Genomic DNA, 21,255 nt, shown 5'->3' on the forward strand with positions numbered 1-21,255 from the left:
AAAACAGCCATCTTTAGATCTTGCTGCACAGCAAATAATTCACAATCACTCCAGTTCCTTTTAAAACCAGTATCCATTTCTTACTAAATGAAGATAGTTTACCTGCATAGTATAAATCAAATTTTAACAGCTTTCTTTGAAACATAATGGCAAAAGAAGTAATTTATGGCCTGGTATGGTAGCTCACAACTGTAATCCCAGCAATTTGGGAGGCTGAGGCAGGCACACTGCTTGAGCCCAGAAGTTTGAGACCTGCCTGGGCAACATGCTGAAACCTCGTCTCTATCAAAAATAAATAAATAAATTATAAAGTAGATTTACAGCTTCAAGAAAAAAAAAATACAAAAATTAGCCAGGCGTAGTGGTAGTGGCTCATGCCTGTAGTCCCAGCTCTTGGGGAGGCTGAGTCAGAAGGCTCACCTGAGCCCAGGAGGTTGAGGCTGCAGTGAGCCATGATCATGCCACTGTACTCCAGCCCGGGTAACAGAGCAAGACTCTGTCTCAAAAAAGAGGTAATTCATAATTTATAAGAACCTCTAGGTGTTCACAGTATCTAGATGAAAAGTAGTTAAGTCCAGGAGAACAAAAACTACCCCTGATTATCTACAGAGACCCACTGCACAATCTCAGAAAAATCAAAACTGCATTTTCTAGAATCCAAAGCACTAAATTCAGACTAGGCCCTTGGCCATTGTTAATATAAATGAGCCTCTCCAGAATTAAAATGGCTCTAGAAATTTTGTATAAAGTTGAGTTCACTCCATTTCTACTCACTGACTAGAATCTACTACCTCTACCACTTCATTGTTAATATTTCAATTACATACATGTATGTAACACTTCTTACAGTTTTCAAAAGACTTTCTCAAATAATAACCTATTTGAGTCTCATAAATGACCCACAAGGAAGGTAGAGTTAGGAAAATTAATCCCATTCTACAGATGAGAAATGGAAATACCAAATCAAATGATTGATCCAGTACTGCAGAATGAAACCAAAATCTCAATCTAGTCTTTTCCTGATTAGGTTTTATTAGTCATCTGGTATCCCACATGTTTACCATTCCTAAAACAGAACTGATCAAAATGCTTCAAAGTAACAGTTATGCAATAAAGGAGCTTCACTTCTTCACAAAGAGAAAGAGGAGGGTTGCCAAAAAGAACACATGCTTAGTTAAATGAAATCAAAACTATATAAGGAATTCAGATTTCCAGTTTAAAATGTTTACCCAACTGCTGTGAGAAAAATGCACAATCAGGAAAAGCAGTTTAATATTTCTAAAGGGCTGGATTAAAATTTCAGCTGTAAACTTCATTACTGTAATTAGATTTTTAATGCATATTTATTAAACATCCATTTAAATACTGTGTTCACAATTATTCATGAGTTATTTGTACATTTGCGTTGATTTTAACAAACTGTAAATAGTGGCCACTGACCAGAGATGTTTCCCTGCAATGACAGAAGCCCATGCTAAGGTCATAGGCAGCCTGTTTTATGCTAGATTATGTTCTAATCATACCCAAAAGATAAATATTCAGCTGTTTTTTTGAAGACCACAATGGTCATCAATGACCCAAAAAGTCAGACTTACCATTGACATTAAAGACCTAGGTTTCATTCTGTGATGAATAAACAAAGTACAGAATAGAAGAAAATCAAATCTTAATTAAACTCTTTCTTTAGAAAAACAACATAAGCCATCATCAAGGAGTGTACTGCAAGATGATTTACTTTATTTATAAAAGGCTGAGTTAGGAGCTTTAAAAGGGTGCTTTTGATTTAAATGGAAAAATTATGAAAATTAACACTAAATGCTTGGTGGTTATCATTCTTTTCCTTCAGAAGCTAGTTAATCTTAAATGTGCCAATGTGTATAACTTTACAAAAGGAAAAAAAAAACTACTTTAAATTTCATGATAACAAATCAGTAAAATAATGCCTAAAAATCTGAATAAAGCTATTCTGAAGTAATTATAGGCATGGCCCAGAATACTGAGTAACTTCTTAATATTCACCCTGTTCACATATGATTTAATAAAGACATCCAAGGGATCTAATTTTTTCAAAAGATTTTTAAACCCATTTATTTGTTATGTTAGTTTAAATTTTATACACACACATATATAAAGGAGAATTTCAAAATGGAATCTGCAGGAGTTGCATTTAGGGTATCAATTATATTATGATGAAATGGAGGAACAACTATAAAGAAGTACATGTTCAGGCTTTAAAACTTGTTGAAACTGCCACCTGGTCAAGAGTATGGATAGATAACATGTTGATACAGTAGCTTCTGGGATGGTAGCAATGAAGAGAAGAAATAAGATGGATAAGCAGGATGGTAAAAGGAGGTTATGAAAGAGACTCTGGAAATTAAAGTATCTCCAGGCAAGGAGTAGAAACAGTCCTCAATAGAGAACCTTGGGCAAGGGAGGCAAAAGACAGCAGGAAGAGCTAGCATCTGTAATGCTTTTAGGAGAGAAGACAGAGCTAGGTGGGTGGCACACACCTAAAGTCTACTACTGGAGGCTGGGGTTGGAGGATCACTTGAGCTCAAATTAGAGACCAGGCTGGGCATGGTGGCTCACACCTGTAATCTTAACACTTTGGGAGGCCAAGGCAGGAGGATAGCTTGACCCCAGGATTTCCAGACCAGGGCATGCAACATGCAATATAGTGAGACTGTGTCTCTAATTAAAAAAAAAAAAAAAAAAAGCCAGGCATGGTGGCTCATGCCTGTAATCCCAACTCTGTGAAGCTGAGGCAGACAGATCACTTGAGGTCAGGAGTTCAAGACCAGCCTGGCCAACATGGCAAAACCCATCTCTATTAAAAATACAAAAATTAGCCAGGTGTGGCAGCTCACACCTGTAATCCCAGCTACTCATGAGGCTGAAGCACAAGAATTGTGTGAACCTGGAAGGCAGAGGTTGCAGGGAATTGAGATCATACCACTACACTCCAGCCTGGGTGACAGAGCAAAACTCTGTCTTCCAGAGTTTAGGAAACTTTTCGAGCTATTGACAGCTTTTAACAATTGAGTATATTCCTGTAAAGAAAATTTGGAGTATATTTGTTTCTTTCTACCTGATTTCTCCAGAACTTGAACACTATTAGTGAGTATCTTAACTTATGACAATAGTTATTTGCATAAGTGCAATAACAATCTGTTTTCATTTGTAAAAGGCACAATTGGAGAAACTGGTTATTTTACCAAGGTTTTGACCGGAATGGTGTGCTTTCCTTTAAGGAATCAAACTTGACTTATAGAGCCAATAAAAGCCCCTTTGGACCACACATTTCATCTGTGCCACAGCATGTTTGCTTCTCCATTGGGAACTCCTGTTTCTCCTTGCCTCAAAATGGACCCCAGCTGCTCCTGCTTGCCTGGGAGCTCCTGCGGCTGTGCTGGCTCCTGCAAATGAAGAGTGCAAATACACATCCTGCAAGAAGAAGTGCTGCTCCTGCTGCCCTGTGGGCTGTGCCAAGTGTGCCCAGGGCTGCATCTGCAAAGGGAAATCAGACAAGTGCAGCTGCTTTATCTGATGCTGGGACAGCCCTGCTCCCAGATGTAAATACAGCAAACTGTATAAACCTGGATTTTGCTACATTTTTTTTTCTATGAAACGGGAATGGCAATAAACTTGACCAAAAAAAAAAAAAGCCCCTTTGGAAACTGGCCTCATATCTTGTCTACACAGTCCCTGCACAGGGTTCCTGACCTTTGGTAAGTAAAGAAGTACAGTATAGGCCTAGGAGCCCCGAACCTCAAGAGAAGAGGTATTTACTCAACTCATAGGTATTTAAGGGTACAAACCCATGGCTGGGCTCAACTTTTAAAAAAAGTCTTATCTGAGATTCCTTCTATGGAACAGAGTTCCAACAAAGTCAGTTTCAAAAGCCTATGTGAGAAATAATTATTTTTGCTGCACTTTATACAAATATCAGGCCAACTACAATAAAGCAAATCGGTCTTCCATAATTTGTCTTTAGTAAAAATGGGAGACTGGAGACAGAAATTATGTTTCAAGAACTATGGTATACCTGTTACTAAATTCTAGTCTTGGGCTGGGAGCGATGGCTCATGCCTGTAATCCCAGCACTTTGGAAGGCTGAAGCAGGTAGATCACCTGAGGTCAGGAGTTAGAGACCAGCCTGGCCAATATGGTGAAATTCCGTCTCTACTAAAAATGCAAAAATTAGACAGGCATGGTGATGGGCACCTGTAATCTCAGCTACTCAGGAGGCTGAGGCAGGAGAATCACTTGAACCTGAGAGATAGAGGTTGCAGTGAGCCGAGATCATGCCATTGCACTTCAGCCTGGGCGACACAAGGAGACTCCATTTAAAAAAAAAAAAATAGAGTCTCATGTTGTTCTTAAAATTTTTTCTGCAATTTAGACTGACTCTGCTTATTCTTATAAATCAACCAGTGATCTCTGGTTGCTGCTCAGAAGAAACAAGAGGAATGGATAACGTAAAAATCTGGATCAATATTCTAATCCTGGGCACATACTGGAATCACCTAGCAACCTCACATCAGCTTGGTTCCAACAGTTGCCGAGTTCATGGAAAGCCTTCTAAGTTCATTTGCTTGGGATAATTTACTTATTTTGCCTTACTGTTGTGGAATATACTGCTATAGTACTATTTATGTAGGAATGCAGGATAGGCTTACTCAATGTTCTCTTAAATTGAACAGTTATTAATCTTCCAGATATCACCTTTTGTCAAAACTAAAGAGTTATGAATGGCCCTTGCCATATCAATGCTTTCTGACTGAGCTTCTTTCCACCCTGAATACAAAAGACCCTAATAGTTAGGTAGCAATATCATCGCCCCTATTCAGCCTGAAGAAGTTGCAGAAGATGGATCTTTGTTCCTCTTCAACCCTTAGGATTAAGGGTTCCCTTGTAAAAGGGAGTGGAGGAAATGTCAGCGGCATTTTAACCAGAGCAACTCCCATCTTGAATAAGGGCTGGATAAAATAAGTCTGAGGCCTTGGGGGCTGCATTCCCAGGAAGTTAAGGCATTATTAGTCACAGGATGAAACAGGAGGTTGGCACAAGATACAAGTCACAAAGACCTTGCTGATAAAACAACTTGCAGTAAAGAAGCCAGCCAAAACCAAGATGACAATGAGAGTGACCTCAGGTTGTCCTCATTGCTACACTCCCACCAGCACCACAACAGTTTACAAATGGCATGGCAATGTTACCCTGTATGGTCTAAAGTTACCCTACATGATCTAAAAAGGGGAGGTATGAATAAGCCACTCTTTGTTTAACATATAATCAATAAATAACCATAAAAATGGGCAACCTGCAGCCCACAAGAACAATCGTGCTAAAACAGATCTGACCACTTCTATTCCTGAGAAACATCCACCACTAGTGTCCCACTGAGCTTAGACATCTTCACATAGTGTTAAGGCACTCTTCTCAACCAGATCAGCCCGCCTTTCCAGCTTCATCTCTAGCTGCGCTATCAGAGACCATAAACCAATGAGGGCCAGGTACAGCTCACGTCCACACTTTTGCTGAAAATAAAAAATCTCCCTCTCTCCAAGCAGAGTTACTTCCTCTTCTGTAGTCTTATAACACTTCAAATAGGCTTACATCATGGTATAATATGTTATTAATGTTGTTACATTAAAAAGCTAGTATAAATAGCAGTTAAGTTCATGACTCTGAAGCAAAAATGCCTGGGTTTAAAATCTGAGTTGGGTAACCATCCTTGTTTGTTCATACATAAAATAAAGACAACAATGTTTATAGGGTTTTATGAAAATTATGAAACAAATGCTAGCAAAGTATCTAGAACACAGAAGGGCTCATGAAATGCTGGCTACCAGAATTCCATCTGCCTTTCAAGATTATGAGGTATTCAAGAGCTGGAACTGTTTTCATTCAGTTTTCTTTCTCCTTCTTCTTCTTCTTTTTTTTTTTTTTTTAAGACATGGTCTTACTCTGTCACTCAGCCTGGGAGTGCAGTGGTGCCATCTCTCTCAGTTCACTACAGCCTTGACGTCCCAAGTTCAAATGACCCTCTCACCTTAGCCTCCCAAGCAGCTGGGACTACAGGTGTGCACCACCACGCCTGGCTAAGTTTTGTATTTTTTGTAGAGAGGTGGTTTTGCCATGTTGCCCAGGCTGGTCTCAAACTCCTGAACTCAAGTAATCTTCCCACCTCAGCCTCCCAAAGTGCTGGGATTACAGGTGTGAACCACCTCACCCAGCCACATTACATTGTACTAATTAGTAGACTTCGAAAAATGAAAAATGAAGATAAAATAGAAATGTAAACCATAAATTACCCTCCCCCAAAAAAAAAATCAGGAAAGGGATAGAAAATAGATTTGTAAATCAGACTCTAAATACGGAACAAAATTTCAACTAAAATTTTCCTTTTATTTAAAGATGGAGGCAGGGTGTGGTGCCTCAGGCCTGTAATCCCAGCACTTTGGGAGGCCGAGGCGGGTGGATCACAAGGTCAGGAGCTCAAGACCAGCCTGACTAACATGGTGAAACCCCATCTCTACTAAAAATACAAAATTAGCCAGGCATGGTGGCGGGCGCCTGTGATCCCAGCTACTTGGGAGGCTGAGGCAGAGAGAACTGCTTGAACCCAGGAGATGGAGGCTGCAGTGAGCCAAGATCATGCCACTGTACTGTAAGCTGGGCGATAGAGTGAGAGAGTGAGACTCTGTCTCAAAAAATAAATAAATAAATAATAAAAAGAGAAGGGAGCATCCTTATTTACACTTAAATGGACCTCTAACCTAACTGCATTTTCATCACATCTTCACACCCAGAACTGGCTAAATTTTGTGTATAGGAGAAAGTATGGGTATAGGTTAGTAGCACAGCCTTTATTTGAATCCAGAAGTTCTGACACTTACTAGCCATATATCTCCAGCAATCTTGGATTCATGATCTCCAAAATGAGGATACTGAGGAATAATAAGATAATATATGCAGAAAGTACTTAGCATATTGTATGACACAGAATAAGCATTCAGTGAATTCTTTGTTACTATGATGCTCTCTAAATCTTAAATTTTCATAAATCATAGTATATACATAGAATGGAATACCATTTTTAAAACTTAAAACATGAGGCAGTTCTATTAATATGAAGTTGATATGGTATTGATATGGAATGATCGCCAAGATACTAAATTTAAAAAGAAATTAACAATTAACAGAATTAACTGCTCTATACACAAAACAAAGTGTACAGCATGTTACTACTTCTATTTTTTAATACAGTTATCTATATATGTATATGCTTGTACATACACAAAATGTATCTCAAAGAATACATAAGAAACTAATATCAGAGATTGCCTCTGAGGAGAAAAACTAAGCAACTAAGGGATAGGGACAGAAGAAAGCCTTACATTTTGCCATAGTCTTTCTTGCACCTGTTGAAATTTATACCATTTGCTTTTATTGACTTCCAAAAATGAAAAATAAAATTTATGCTGTAATCCACATCTTACACTACCAGAATATTCCATTATGCCTACATTTATTTATTTATTTATTTAGACAGCATCTCACTCTGTCACCCAGGCTGGAGTGCAATGGTGCAATCTCAGCTCACTGCAACCTCCACCTCGCAGATTGAAGCAATTCTCCTGCCTCAACCTCCCAAGTAGCTGGGATCACAGGTGCATGCCACCACGACCGGCTAATTTTTGTATTTTTAGTAGAGATGGGGGTTTCACCATGTTAGTCAGGCTGGTCTCAAACTCCTGACCTTGTGATCGCCTGCCTCGGCCTTCCAAATGGCTGGGATTACAGGCATGAGCCACCTTGAGTGGCCTTATTTATTTAATGACTATTCCAACATATCAGGGCTAACCCCTATGTGGAGCCTATTCCATTATACTAAGTGCATTATGCTAATCTTTGCAGAAAAACATAAGGTGGCCTAATCATAGTTCTAGTATTAATTTCAACTGCATTGATGATACGGGTCAAAAACTCATATTTTTAGCTTAAATAATCAATAAGATTCTATTTATTAAGGCATATACTTTATTAAGGTCTATCAATCTATTAAGATATATTACAGGGGTTGCTTGGATTTGAGAAAAGGAAAACATAAGTATGTGGATGAGGGAGACAATGAGAATAATTTCATTCATTCATTCAAAAATCGTATTTGCACATCAGGTACCAATCATTGCGCTAAGTGCTTAGGAAACAATGACACAATGTCCTTGCCTTTGAAAAACGTGGAGTTTAGTGCGAGCATATGAATTGAGCAGTAAAACTGGCACTCTTGGCTTGGTTACTCAGAATATACATTCATTCATTCGTGAACGTAAAACAACTGAATGAAGGAATGCAGAAAGGAAGAAAGCCCGGTGACAAAATAATCTCACTGAAGCCTCTACTGACTTGAAAAGAACACCAAGAATCAATCGATCCTTCAATCTGAGAATGTTTGTGGACCTTCCTTCCAAGAATTACGAGAAACAGCGGGGCCTGGAGAAGTCCCACGAGCGGCTCTTACTCCAATGCCCGTCAGTCACCAGCCCCGAGAGCTTGGGAAACGCAGAGGATAGGGGTTCCCAGTCCCCAACCCCACACCTGCATCACTTCAAGCCAGGCACTCCCACACCTGGGCTCAGTTCTCTAAACGTCCCGGAGGGAACAAACTCTGAGCCAACCTCTGACCCTCAAAATCAAAGTCACTCAGGTCCTTTCCCTCAGTGCTCAAGGCTCATTCACAGACAGTATAAAAGGTCACGAGAAATGGAAACTCCTCTCGAGGAGCCCTTAGCTTCGTGAAAGCAGGAGGCACCTAGGGAAGACTGGACAGGGAAGGTGACCCCAGAGGCTTCTCCACTCATGTGTAGTCGGCTCGGCCTAGTCGTGGCACAATCACTGACCTTTCCAAAGGGGCTTTCCAGGGGCGGTGGCCAAAGGAGCGAGAGCGGCGGCCCAGGCCCTGCACCCAACACATCTCCCTCTCAGGGGACTCTGTGCTAAAGGGCGCAGGGTAACCAAGAGCGACCAGGAGGCCGCCATCTTGAGCTTCGTACGAGGAGTGGAAGAGGAAAACTTTATTGAAATCCAGAAGAGAAACGGTGGCAAAGTCAAATCCCGCTGTGCACGCTGGAGGCTCCACCCGAGAGAACCAAGGGATTAGTTAGGGAGAGTGACCTCCAGTAGCCAGGTGGGCGGGCTGCATTCCGGTGCCCCTCCCGTCCTTCCGGGCTCTGCCAGCCGGGACTACGACTCCCAGCATGCAGTGGGGCGGGGCGAGGCGGAACGGGCAGCTCTAGTCTGGGCAGCTGGAGGCACCCGAAGTTTTCAAAGAATTGGGAAATGATTATGACGGGTAGGCAGGTAACAACTCTTAAGCCTTTTAAGTTAGCTCACATGACCGAGATTCCGAAACCTGAATAAAATGGAGGTGACCCAATGGGCCTTCAGGTTTTAACGGAATAGTGATGCCACTTCATCACACCTCTCTAAATGGTAGGCCCATTTTTTTATTTTGCCTCTAGCGTTCAAAACTCATCTTTGACAGAGTACTGAAATGTGCGCCTACCGCTTTCCCGTTTTGTATTTGAATAACATAAATGGTACGCACTCAAATGTTTTGAAAGAATGTATAAGTGGCATGGGAAAGCCAAGGGCCCAAGATGGACTGTCGGTGGATGGAGAAGTCAGGGGACAGTGTATCTATCTGAAGGGTAACTCCTAATTGATCAGCCCTAATTTTATCAAACAATAAATGCTTTGAGATACTATGATAAGCGAATTAGGAATACAAATTGCTGTCCAGAAGAGGCTGGCAATCCAGTAGGCGATATGAAGAATTCCATAAAGGATGATACAGGTCGGGCTGGGTGACTCATGCCTGGGATTCTGAGGCAGGAGAATCGCTTGAGCCCAGGAGTTCAAGACCAGTCTGGGCAACATAGTGAGATCCTGTCTCTGCAAAAAATATAAAAATTAACTGGGCATGGTGGCCTCTACCCTGTAGTCCTAGTTACTAGGGAGGTTGAGGTGGGGTTGCCTCCAGAAGGTGGAGACTGTAGTGAGCTGGGATTGTGCCACTGCACTCCTGCCTAGGAGACAGAGTGAGTCCTTGTCTTACAAAAAGAAAAGAGAAGAGGAGAGGAGGGGAAGGGAGGGAAGAGGCAAAATAAAGTTTGTTTGTTTGTTTGTTTTGAGATGGAGTTTTGCTCTTATTGCCCAGGTTGAAGTGCAATGGCACAATCTCGGCTCACTGCAACCTCTGCCTCCCAGGTTCAAGTGATTCTGCCACCTCAGCCTCCCAAGTAGCTGGGATTATAGGCATGTGCCATTATGCCCTGCTAAGAGATGGGGTTTCACCATATATGTCAGGCTGGTCTCAAACTCCTGACCTCAGATGATCCGCCTGCCTCAGCCTTCCAAAGTGCTGGGATTACAGGCGTGAGCCACCGAGCCCAGCAATTTTTTAAATAAAATTTTTAAATAAAAAATAAAGATAATGCAGTGTTGTGCAATCAGTGAGAGAGCAGTTTGGCTGGTAAGTCAAAAAGGGCTTCTAAAAACTCAACTTTTTTTATTTTTAAAGAGAAGTGGCCTCACTATGTTGCCCAGGCCCAAGTGCTATGGCTATTCACAGACACCATCATTGTGCATAGTAGCCTTGAACAACTGAATTTATGTGATCCTCCTGCTTCAACCTCCCAGTAGCTGGTACTACAGTTGCCAACCACCATCTCACATCTCAAGTTTTAAAAGGTTTTTTCTTTTTTTCAATTTTAAGAAATGTGGAATGCTTTATGTATTTATGTGTCATCCTTGCACAGAGGCCATGCTGATCTTCTCCGTATCGTTCCAATTTTAGCATATGTGCTGCCAAAGTGAGCACTACAAGCTTAACTTTTAAGAGATAAAGACCTTCCAAGAACAGGGAATAGAGTGAAGTAAGGCAGGCAAGAAAGTCTGGAGTATAGAAAGGAGAAAGTTCAGTTGTGTGAAAACAAATGAAAAGACTACACTAAGAATTCCAGGAAGTCAGGTAGTTGATCTGCACTAGATGAGGGATTCCAAAGAAACAAGAAAGAGAAAGTGTAGCATGGCATAATAATTTAGAGACATCTCTACCAACTTGGTCAAATCATTTATAGAAAAAAATATTTTTATTTTATCTGTCAAAATAAGCCAATTTACACGTACTATTTATCTTCTATCTGTAATTCCACTGTCTAACATGACAAACTGTTCTTCCATACTATGATGATTTTTTTTTCTCTTGTTGCTAATTTTTGGTGTGACACTTTGTGAAAGACCTTTTGAAAAATCTGATTGTTTATCCCTTGACTTGCATATTTATTTATCACAGTCAAAAGACTTTCAGAGAGTATTTAGATTTCATTATGTTTGCTCCAAAAAAATCACTTGACTTGGTCAATGAAATTATCATTTATTAGAAATTCCAACAGAGTAATAATTATGGAGGTAATATAAGTACTCATAGATAATTTAATGCCAAAGAAGACCTAAAGGAAATTTTCACATGGTTGTGCAAGTAGACAGAAACATAGGAAATGAACTTTATTTTATACAAATGTAAGCTAATTTAGAGGGAAATAACTTAGATTAACTTAATAACTTACATTGTAATTGACATATTCAAGAGAATGACCAGAAGACTAAGTAGACATTGTAAACCATTTTATTAAAACATTAATCCCACTTTTCCTGCAATTCCTAAAACAAATTAAACAAAATAATAAGCCTAAAAACAATTTTGAACATTGTCAGGAAAACTATTTGAAATAAGTCATAAAATTACAAGGTATTTTCTTGTCCTTATTTTTAAAAATCTTCCTGGAGAAAATGGCAAGTAGTTACTGCATCTAATATTAAGGATAAAACCAAACTAAAAGAGTCTAGAGAAGGACAAATAATACAATGAAGGAAATGAGAAAGTGGTCAATAGAAAACATACTGAGTCAAGAGATATATTCGAGTTCTGATTTTGTTACCAATTCAGTCTCTCTCTGTTTTCTTTTCTTTTCTTCTGTTTTTTTTTTTTTTATACAGGGTCTTCCTCTGCCACCCAGGCTAGAGTACAGTGATGGGATCTCAGCTCACTGCAGCCTTGACCTCTCTGGCTTAAGGGGGCAATCCTCCCATCTCAGTGTCCCGAGTAGCTAGGACCACAGGTGTGTGCCACCATGTCCAGCTAATTTTTACATTTTTTGTAGAGACAGGGTCTCCCTATATTCCCCAGCCTCCCAATATGCTGAGGATACAGGCTTGAGCCACCATGCCCAGCCTGTTTTTCTTATCTATAAAATTAGGGTGGTTTCTGTTTTAGCTACCTCATGGGCGTTGTGAGAATTAAATGAGATGATATATACAGTATACACAAACTGTTAATCAGATATGATTGTAAATAGAAATTGAGAGGAATAATGTCAAAGCCTAAAATAAGGAACAGGCTCAGTGCCATGGCTCATACCTATAATTTCAGCACTTTGGGAGGCTGAAGTGGGAGTCTCACTTGAGGCCAGGAGTCCAAGACTAGCCTGAGCAACATAGCGAGACCCCATCTCTATTTATTTTATTTATTTATTTATTTATTTATTTATTTATTTATTGAGACAAGGTCTCACTCTGTCACCCAGGCTGGAGTATAGTGATGTCATCTCGGCTCACTGCAGCCCCTGCCTCCCAGGCTCAGGTGATCCTCCCACATCAGCCTCCTTACTAGCTGGGACTATAGGTATACACCACCATGCTCGGCTAATTGTTTTGGTGTTATTAGAGAGGATTTCACCATATTGCCCAGGCTGGTCTCAAACTCCCGGGCTCAAGCGATGTGCCTGCCTTGGCCTCCCAAAGTGCTGGGATTACAGATGTGAGTCACCTTGCCTGGCCAAAAAAAAAAAATGTTTAATAAAGTAAAGGTATGCCTAGGACAACATAAATTCATGATATCCAAGGATCGTAGAAATAAGGAATGTACTCGAAGCTTGAGAACAGTGGGAAAAAAAAAAAACATTTTTCTGAGGCAAGGTCTCCACTTTTGCCCAGGCTGGAGTGCAGTGTTGTAATCTCAGCTCACTGCAATCTCTGCCTCCTGGGCTCAAGAGATCCCCCTCCTCAGCCTCCTGTGTAGTTGAGACTACAGGTATGCCCCAAGTACCCACCTAATTTTTTGTAGGGATGAGGTTTCACCATGTTGCCCAGGCTGGTCTCAAACTCCTGGACTCAAGCAATCAGCCTGCTTCAGCCTCGCAAAGACCTGGGATTAAAGGCATGAGCCTCTGTGCCCAGCAGAAATTTTTAAATAGAAGAAAGTGCTACAGAACATCAAGTAGCAAATTTACGAAGCTCATTAAAAGCAAAAGAAAAATATTTTTCAAGTAGGATCTAAATAAATGAGATGGTAATCCATAATAAATATGGGTGATTGGGATTTTCCGTTTCCAGGTTCATGAGGTTGCCATTTTAGAGGATGCTATTGAGCCATTGACAGAGACAGATGGCAGATGGTATTGGCCATCGGCATGAACCAGCCAAAATACCATTTCCTCATACTCTTGTTGTTCCTCTTCTTATAACCATCTCCTTAGGGAGGAAAGGACCTAGCAATTGATTCCCACTTCTACCACTTCATCTCAGTAGATGGCAACTCTAGCCTTCCAGTAGGTCAAGCCATTTATCACAGGAATCATCCTCTACTTTCCCCATTCTCTCTCACCTTACACCCAACCTTCAATGAATGTTGTTGGCTTCATTTTCAAAATTATCCAGAATTTCATCACATTTCACTGACAGTATTGCTACCACCAGCCCTGATCCAAGTCGCTATCATCTCCCTCCTGGATTATTGTAGTTGCCTTGTCGCTCGTCTCCTTGCTTTCACTTTTAACCCCTACAGTTTGTTCTCCACACTGCGGAATTGCCTTTGAAAAAACTATAACCATGATAAAATTATGACAGTGAAAGAGATCTGACCTAACTGACTTGATCTTGCTTCTAACCTCTAAGCTGTCCTTTTTCATTTCCGGGTATAGGCTGAACTAATTTTGGGAGGAATTTAGTTTATAGTTTAACTTTGAAAGATGATAGCCCTTTCCCAAAACAAACCCCTTTGTTGCATGGGGACCAGACTGCCTTTGTAGGACCACAAGATTAGAAATTATGGTTTACGAGTCATGCAGCTAGAGGCCACAAGATTCTAAACCTCCCCAATTGCTCCTAGGGATAACATCACTATTGCAAAACCTAAGATTGATGCTGGAGATATTTTTCAGACCCTGATGGATTAGCTGGTGCCACCCAGATTGATAAACTGGCTCATCTGGTCTTGTGGTCCCCACTCAGGAACTGACTCAGCTCAAGAGGACAGGAGTCAAATCCCTTTGATTTCATCTCCAGCCCCATCAATCAGCACTCCTGACTCCCTGGCCCCCTGTCCACCAAATTATCCTTGATCCCAGTCTCTGAATTTTCAAGGAGACTGATTTGAGTCATAATAAAACTCTGGTATCCTGTTCAGCTGGCTCTACATAAATTAAACTCTTTGTCTAGTGGCAATTCCCCTGTCTTGATAAATTGGCTCTATCTGGGCAGCAGGCAAAATGAAACCATTGGGCAGTTACAACAAGAGCCATATATATTTTCTAAAATTCTAAGTTGCATCATTACTTTCCTGTGTTTAACACCTACTAGTACCTTACCCTGCCACTGGTTATCAAAACAGCCTATGAGGTCCCATGATGAGGGTCCCAACTACCTCTTTGATCTCATCTCAGACCATTCTCCCTCCCCGTCTCTGTCCATGCACATTGGCTTTCTTGCTGTTTCTGGAACTCACCAAGTCTGCTTCCCACCCCTGAGGCTTCTGCATGTCCTGTTCCTTCTGTCTGGGAGGCTCTCCTCCAAAATATCTACTTGACTCACTTCCTCATGTCTTTACTTCCTTATGATGCCTTCTCAGTTAAGGCCTTTCCTAACTACTATCCATATGAAATTACAATCTCGCCCAGCACTCCTTTTCTTTCTTTCCAGCTTTATTTTCTCCCCAACAGTTACTACCGTCTAGCATAATATGTACTTTACTAATTGTTAGCTTATTATCTTCTCTTACTACTCTTCCTAGAATCTAAGCTCCCTGTGGCAGGGATTGATGTCTGATTTGTTCACCGCTGTATCCCCAGGTCCTATAGTAATACCTAGGTTATAAGGAGCTCAACAAATATTTGTTAAGTGACTAAATGAGTAGTCTTAATAAAAATATAAAATTTATTTTCTGTCTGCAAATAAAGCAGACTACCTTCTTAAGTGATGCTTCTAAAATTTTGAGCCCATTTTAATTTTGTTGCTGTTGTTTTTCATTGTTGTTGTTTTGAGATGGAGTTTCTCTCTTGTGGCCCAGGCTGGAGTGCAATAGCGCGATTTTGGCTCAATGCAACCTCCGCCTCCCATGTTCAAGAGATTCTCCTGCCTCAGCCTCCAGAGTATCTGGGACTACAGGCATGCACCACCACACCCAGCTAATTTTGTATTTTTAGTAGAGATAGGGTTTCTCCATGTTGGTCGGGCTGGTCTCTAACTTCCGACTTCAGGTGATCCACTTGCCTCAGCCTCCCAAAGTGCTGGGATTACAGGCATGAGCCACCAAGCCTGGCATTTAATTTTTTAAATAACTTTTATTGTATATGTTTGAGGTTTACAACATGATGTTATAGGATACATATAGATTGTAAAATGGTTAAAATATCTGTCATCTCACAGTTACTTTTCTGTGACAAGAGCAGCTAAAATCTACTTATTTAGCAAAAAATCCCAATAGACCTCTTATAGATCTGGTACTTTGTATCCTTTGAACTACATCACCTCATTTCCTCCCGTGAACCTCCAACCTCACCCCAGTAACCACCATTTTATTCTCTATCTCTGTATGTTTGACCTTTTTAAAAATTTAAGCTGTGTGATGGCTCCTGCCTGTAATCCCAGCACTTTGGAAGGGAGAGGCAGGAGGATACCTTGAGCCCAGGAGTTCAAGGCTGCAGTAATCTATGATCATAGCACTGCACCCTAGCCTGGGTGGCAGAGCAAGATCCCACCTCAAAAATAAAATAAAACAATTAACGCCAGGCCGGTGGCTCATGCCTGTAATCCCAACACTTTGGGAGGTCGAGGTGGCTGGATCACTTGAGCCCAGGAGTTTGAGACCAATCAAGGCAACATAAGGAGACCCCACCTCCACAAAAAATACAAAAATTAGCCAAAATATAATAAATAAACTAAAATAGATTCCACACATAAGTGATACCATGCAATATTTTTATTTCTAAGTCTGGCTTATTTCACTTAGCATAACATCCTCCGGGTCCATCCTGCAAATGGCAGGATTTCCTCCTTCTTCCTTTTTTAATGCTAAATAATACTCCAGTGTGTATGCATTTGTGTGTGTGTGTTCACATGCGTGCCACATTTTCTTTATTCATTCATTTGTATATGGACACAGGTTGTCTCTATATTTTGGCTATTGTGACTAATGCTGCAAAGAACGTGGGAGTGCAGATACCTTTACAAGGAGGTGGTTTCATCTCCTTTGGGTATATACCCAGAAGAGAGATTGCTGGTTTATGTGATAATTCTGTGGTTTTGGTTTTGGTTTGTTTTGAGGGTCTTTTTTCCTTTTTCTTTCTTTCTTGTTTTTCTTTTTTTTTTCTTTTTGAGACAGGGTCTCACTTTGTTGCCCAGGCTGGAGTGCAGTGGCACAATCTTGGCTCACTGCAGCCTTAACCTCCGGGGCTCAAGCAATTCTCCCTCCCACATAAGCCTCCCAAATGGCTGGAACTACAGGTGCGTACCACCATGCCTGGCTAATTTTTGTATTTTTTGTAGAAACAGAGTTTGCCATGTTGTCTAGGCTGTTCTCAAATTCCTGGACTCAGGCAGTCTTCCCACCTCCTGAAGTGCTGGGATTACAGGCGTTAGCCACCATAGTTCAGGTAGTTCTATATCTAAGTTCTTTAGGAACATCGAGACTGTGGAGCCCATTTTATTTTATTATTTTATTATTTATTTATTTATTTTTGAGACAGGGTCTCTATCTATCACCAGGCTGGAGGGCAGTGGCACAATCTCAGCTCACTGCAATCTCCACCTCCCATGTTCAAGCGATTCTCCTGCTTCAGCCTCCTGAGTAGCTGGGATTACAGGCACGCACCACCACACCCAGCTAATTTTTTTGTATTTTTAGTAGAGACGAGGTTTCACCATGTTGGCCAGGATAGTCTTGATCTCCTGATCTCGTAATCCATCCACCTCAGCCTCCCAAAGTGCTGGGATTACAGGTGTGAGCCACCGTGCCCAGTCAGCCCATTTTAAATATTAAGTTTTTAGGCCAGGCACAGTGGCTCACGCCTGTAATCCCAGCACTTTGGGAGGCCGAAGCAGGTGGATCATGAGGTCAGGAGTTCGAGGCTAGCCTGGCCAACATGGTGAAACCCCGTCTCTACTAATGATACAAAAATTAGCCAGGTGTGATGGCACGCCCCTGTAATCCCAGATACTAGAGAGGCTGAGGCAGGAGAATCACTTGAACCTGGGAGGCAGAGGTTGCAGTGAGCCTAGATCGAGCCATTGCACTCCAGCCTGGGCAACAGGGCAACATTCCATCTCAAAAAAAGAAAAAAAAAAACTAAGATTAATTTTTTAAAACACCATTAAACTCAATATGGCCGGGCATGGTGGCTCACACCTGTAATCCTAGCACTTTGGGAGGCCAAGGTGGGTGGATCACCTGAGGTCAGGAGTTCAAGACCAGCCTGGCCAACATGGTGAAACCCCATCTTTAAAAAAAAAAAAAAAAAAAAAAAAACCACACACATACACACAAAAAACCCTCAATATTATAGAAGTAATTGAAACAACACCCAAGAGCCCTTTTTTCCACTTGCTTATTTATTTGTCATTACACATGGTTCCTCCTAAGTATAATTTCTTCTGATTTAACCAAGAAACACCTTAAAGCTACAAAAAGCAATATGGTGCATTTGAAGACACATAAGAAATTATTTCAGGGGGGTACAGTGGCTCACATCAGTAATCTCAGCACTTTGGGAGGCAGAGGTGGGAGGTTTGCTTGAGGCCAAGAGTTCAAGACCAGCCTGGGCAACATAGCAAGACCCCCATCTCTACACTATATAAATAAATAAGTAAATTCACCTGGAAACCATTACATAACAACTCCTACTTTCTACAGTCAAGTAGAGTCAAATATCTAGCTTCTAAATTCCAAACATTTTAAAGATCCTTGACCAAAGATATAATTTAGGTTACTTCTTTTCTTTTCTTTTCCTTTTTTTTAGAGAGAAGATCTCACTCTGTCGACTTAGGCTAAAGTGCAGTAGTACAATCATAGCTGAGTGAAGCCTCAAACTCCTGGGTTCAAGCAATCCTCTTGCTTCAGCCTCCCAAGTAGCTGGGACTACAGGCACTAGGTTACTTAATTTAAACAAACTAGATAAACAAATATGCCTAAGTACCTTATTAACTATGAAAAATGTGACCTCTAAACAAGATATACATACTTTAGTAATAGAGATTTATAAATGTATACAAAATATAGATTATGCTACAGTTCATTTCTTATAAGTAAGAATTATTTAATAAATTTGCTACCCTTTCAACAAAAGTTACGTTTTTTTCCCTTTACTGAAACATTGTTTAATACATTTGCTACCCTTTCAACAACAGTTACTTTTGTTTCCCTATACTGAAACATTGTTTAACTCATAACTAGAGACTGGCCAAAGACAGAATATTTGAAGTCAAGTCCAATGCTCAAATCTTTAGTTTCTTTTTTTTTTTTAGATGGAGTCTTGCTCTGCTGCCCAGGCTGGAGTGCAGTGGCGTGGTGCAGTCTCAGCTTACTGCAATCTCCACCTCTTGGGTTCAAGCAATTCTCCTTCCTCAGCCTCGCCAGTAGCTGGGACGACAGGTGCACACCACCACGCCCAGCTAATTTTTGTATTTTTAGTAGAGATAGGTTTTCACCATGTTGGCCAGGCTGGTCTTGAACTCGTGACCTCAAGTGATCCTCCTGCCTGAGACCAGCCTGGCCAGCATGGTGAAATCCTGTCTATACTAAAAATACAAAAATTAGCCAGGTATGGTGGCATGGGCTCTGGGTGACAGAGCGAGACTACGCCTAAAAAAAAGAAAAGAAAAATTTTAATAAAAATAATTACCCAAACTATCAATTGACTTTTAATATTTTCAAGGCAACTTTAAGACTGTTTCAGGTTTAGGCGGGTCGTGATGGCTCATGCCTGTAATCTTAGCACTTCGGGAGGCTAAGGCAGGTGAATCATTTGAGGTCAGGGGTTCAAGACCAGCCTGGCCAATAGTGAAACCCCATCCCTACTAAAAACACAAAAATTAGCTGGGTGTGGTGACATGCGCCTGTAATCCCAGCTCCTTGAGAGGCTGAGGCAGGAGAATTGCTGGAACCCAGGAGGCGGAGGTTGCAGTGAACCGAGATCATGCCACTGCACTACAGCGGGGGGACAGAGCAAGACTCTGTTTCAAAAAAAAAAAAAAAAAGAAAAGAATGTTCCAGGTTTAATAAACAATATGTATTTATTTATTTATTTTCTTTTTTTGAGACCAGAGTTTCACTCTTGTTGCCGAGGCTGGAGTGCAATGAAGAGATCTTGGCTCACTGCAACCTCCACCTTCTGGGTTCAAGTGATTCTCTTGCCTCAGCCCCCTCAGTCACTGGGATTACAGGCACCCACCACGCCCAGCTAATTTTTGTATTTTTAGTAGAGACAGGTTTTCACCATCTTGGCCAGGCTAGTCTCGAACTCCGGACCCCGGGTGATCACCCGTTTCGGCCTCCCAAAGTGCTGGGATTGTAGGTGTGAGCCACCACACCCGGTCTGCAATATATATTTAGTATCCATTATCACACGTACATTATATACTTCATATTACTACTGATATTTAGACTTAATGAATACATTTATTTTAAGATCCTCAAGGGGGCTGGGCACATTGTGGCTCACACCTGTAACCCTAGTACTTTGGGAGGCTGAGCGGGAGGATTGCTGAGGCCAGGATTTCAAGACCAGCCTAGGCAACATAGCAAGACTCCATCTCTACAAAAAATATTTTTAAAAGGTAGCCGAGTATAATGACGTGCACCTGTAGTCCTAGCTACTCAGGAGGCTGAGGTGGGAGGATTGCTTGAGGTTGGGAGGTCAAGGCTATAGTGAGCTGTTTTCAAGCCACTCCATTCCAGGTTGGGCAATAGGGTGAGACCCTGTCTTAATTTAAAAAAAAAAAAAAAAAAAAAACTCCATGATTCTCATTCTGAGAGATACAGTAAGTGACTTATCCAATATAACACAGCTACTATACCTTCTTGAAGTTAACTGAATGGTAATGGAAATAACCCTTAAACCAGATCAACAGATAGACAAAAAGTAGACCATGCCACATAGTACTTTGATTGCTGTTCATTGATAGTCGTGACCAATCTAGTTTTGTTGATTGGTTAGTTGAATTTAATGAAATGCAACCAGGCAAACTAATTGAGTATTTTTCAGTTCTATAGACCAATTATTCAGAAAAACTAAAGTTGGCCTAAAATGCAGCCAATCTTCAAAACTCAAAGATGCCATGATAAAACTGTATGAATTCATTTGGTTATAAGTATGTTACTTGCTCCAAGTGACTACACTCAAAATTAGCCATGATTTAGCCTAGACGTAAAAGAAATCAACTGGTTTTTGTTTTGTTTTTCAAATGGACATCTTGAGATTACTTGGATAAGATTTAAATCAAGGTGAGTGTTATTTACCCAACTTTACAGATAATGAAATTCTGAATCAAGACTCTCTAGATGATAAGACCTGAATAGTTTTTAGTCTGGACATATCTAATTCAAGGAGTATTCCTTCCAAAACTGAGTGTCTTCTGCCAAAACCAAGACTGGAGAAAACTTAGGGACCCAATGAGGAAAGTGTCATAGGACCTCTAATGTCTATACGCACCAATTGTAAGGGCCCAATTTTCCCAGCATGTCTCTCACTTAGCCCGAGCAATTCTCATCGGTTTCAAAGACAGAGATGTACTTCCACAGATATGAGTTTGCAGTATCCAGGGCTTACTCAGCAGGAACAGATACTATAAATTATGTTACCAGACTTCATTTTTTTAAGCCAAATCAACCCAGCTGGATTTTCAACCTTTAGT

General features: G+C 40.8%; 1 protein-coding gene, 1 non-coding gene and 1 pseudogene across 6 annotated transcripts in view; 1 reads left to right on the plus strand and 2 right to left on the minus strand.

Moving 5' to 3' along the window:
- The window catches only part of AFG1L (AFG1 like ATPase), a 251,746-nt gene extending 242,550 nt beyond the window's left edge, over positions 1-9,196 (minus strand). For 4 of the 5 annotated variants that reach the window (XR_010336653.1, XR_002478506.2, XR_010336654.1 and 1 more), the window contains exon 1: positions 8,910-9,196. Coding sequence is in view for 2 of the 5 variants with exons in the window: in XM_021670497.2 (XP_021526172.2) it covers positions 8,910-9,048 (139 nt within the window). In the remaining 3 variants the exon portion in view is untranslated. The remainder of the gene's footprint in view (positions 1-8,909) is intronic. The other variant, XM_012438458.2, reaches the window with a different exon arrangement.
- Positions 3,367-3,550, plus strand: LOC105707402 (metallothionein-2-like; annotated as a pseudogene).
- A 1,588-nt stretch (positions 9,197-10,784) lies between the features above and the next one.
- Positions 10,785-10,891, minus strand: LOC135268490 (U6 spliceosomal RNA). The gene has a single exon (XR_010336806.1). It is a non-coding gene; the product is annotated as a U6 spliceosomal RNA (small nuclear RNA).
- Positions 10,892-21,255: the final 10,364 nt, after the last annotated feature.

This window comes from Aotus nancymaae, unplaced genomic scaffold (assembly GCF_030222135.1).
Source record: "Aotus nancymaae isolate 86718 unplaced genomic scaffold, 86718_ANA_hifiasm-v0.15.2.pri h1tg000040l, whole genome shotgun sequence".
Classification (NCBI taxonomy): domain Eukaryota; kingdom Metazoa; phylum Chordata; class Mammalia; order Primates; family Aotidae; genus Aotus; species Aotus nancymaae.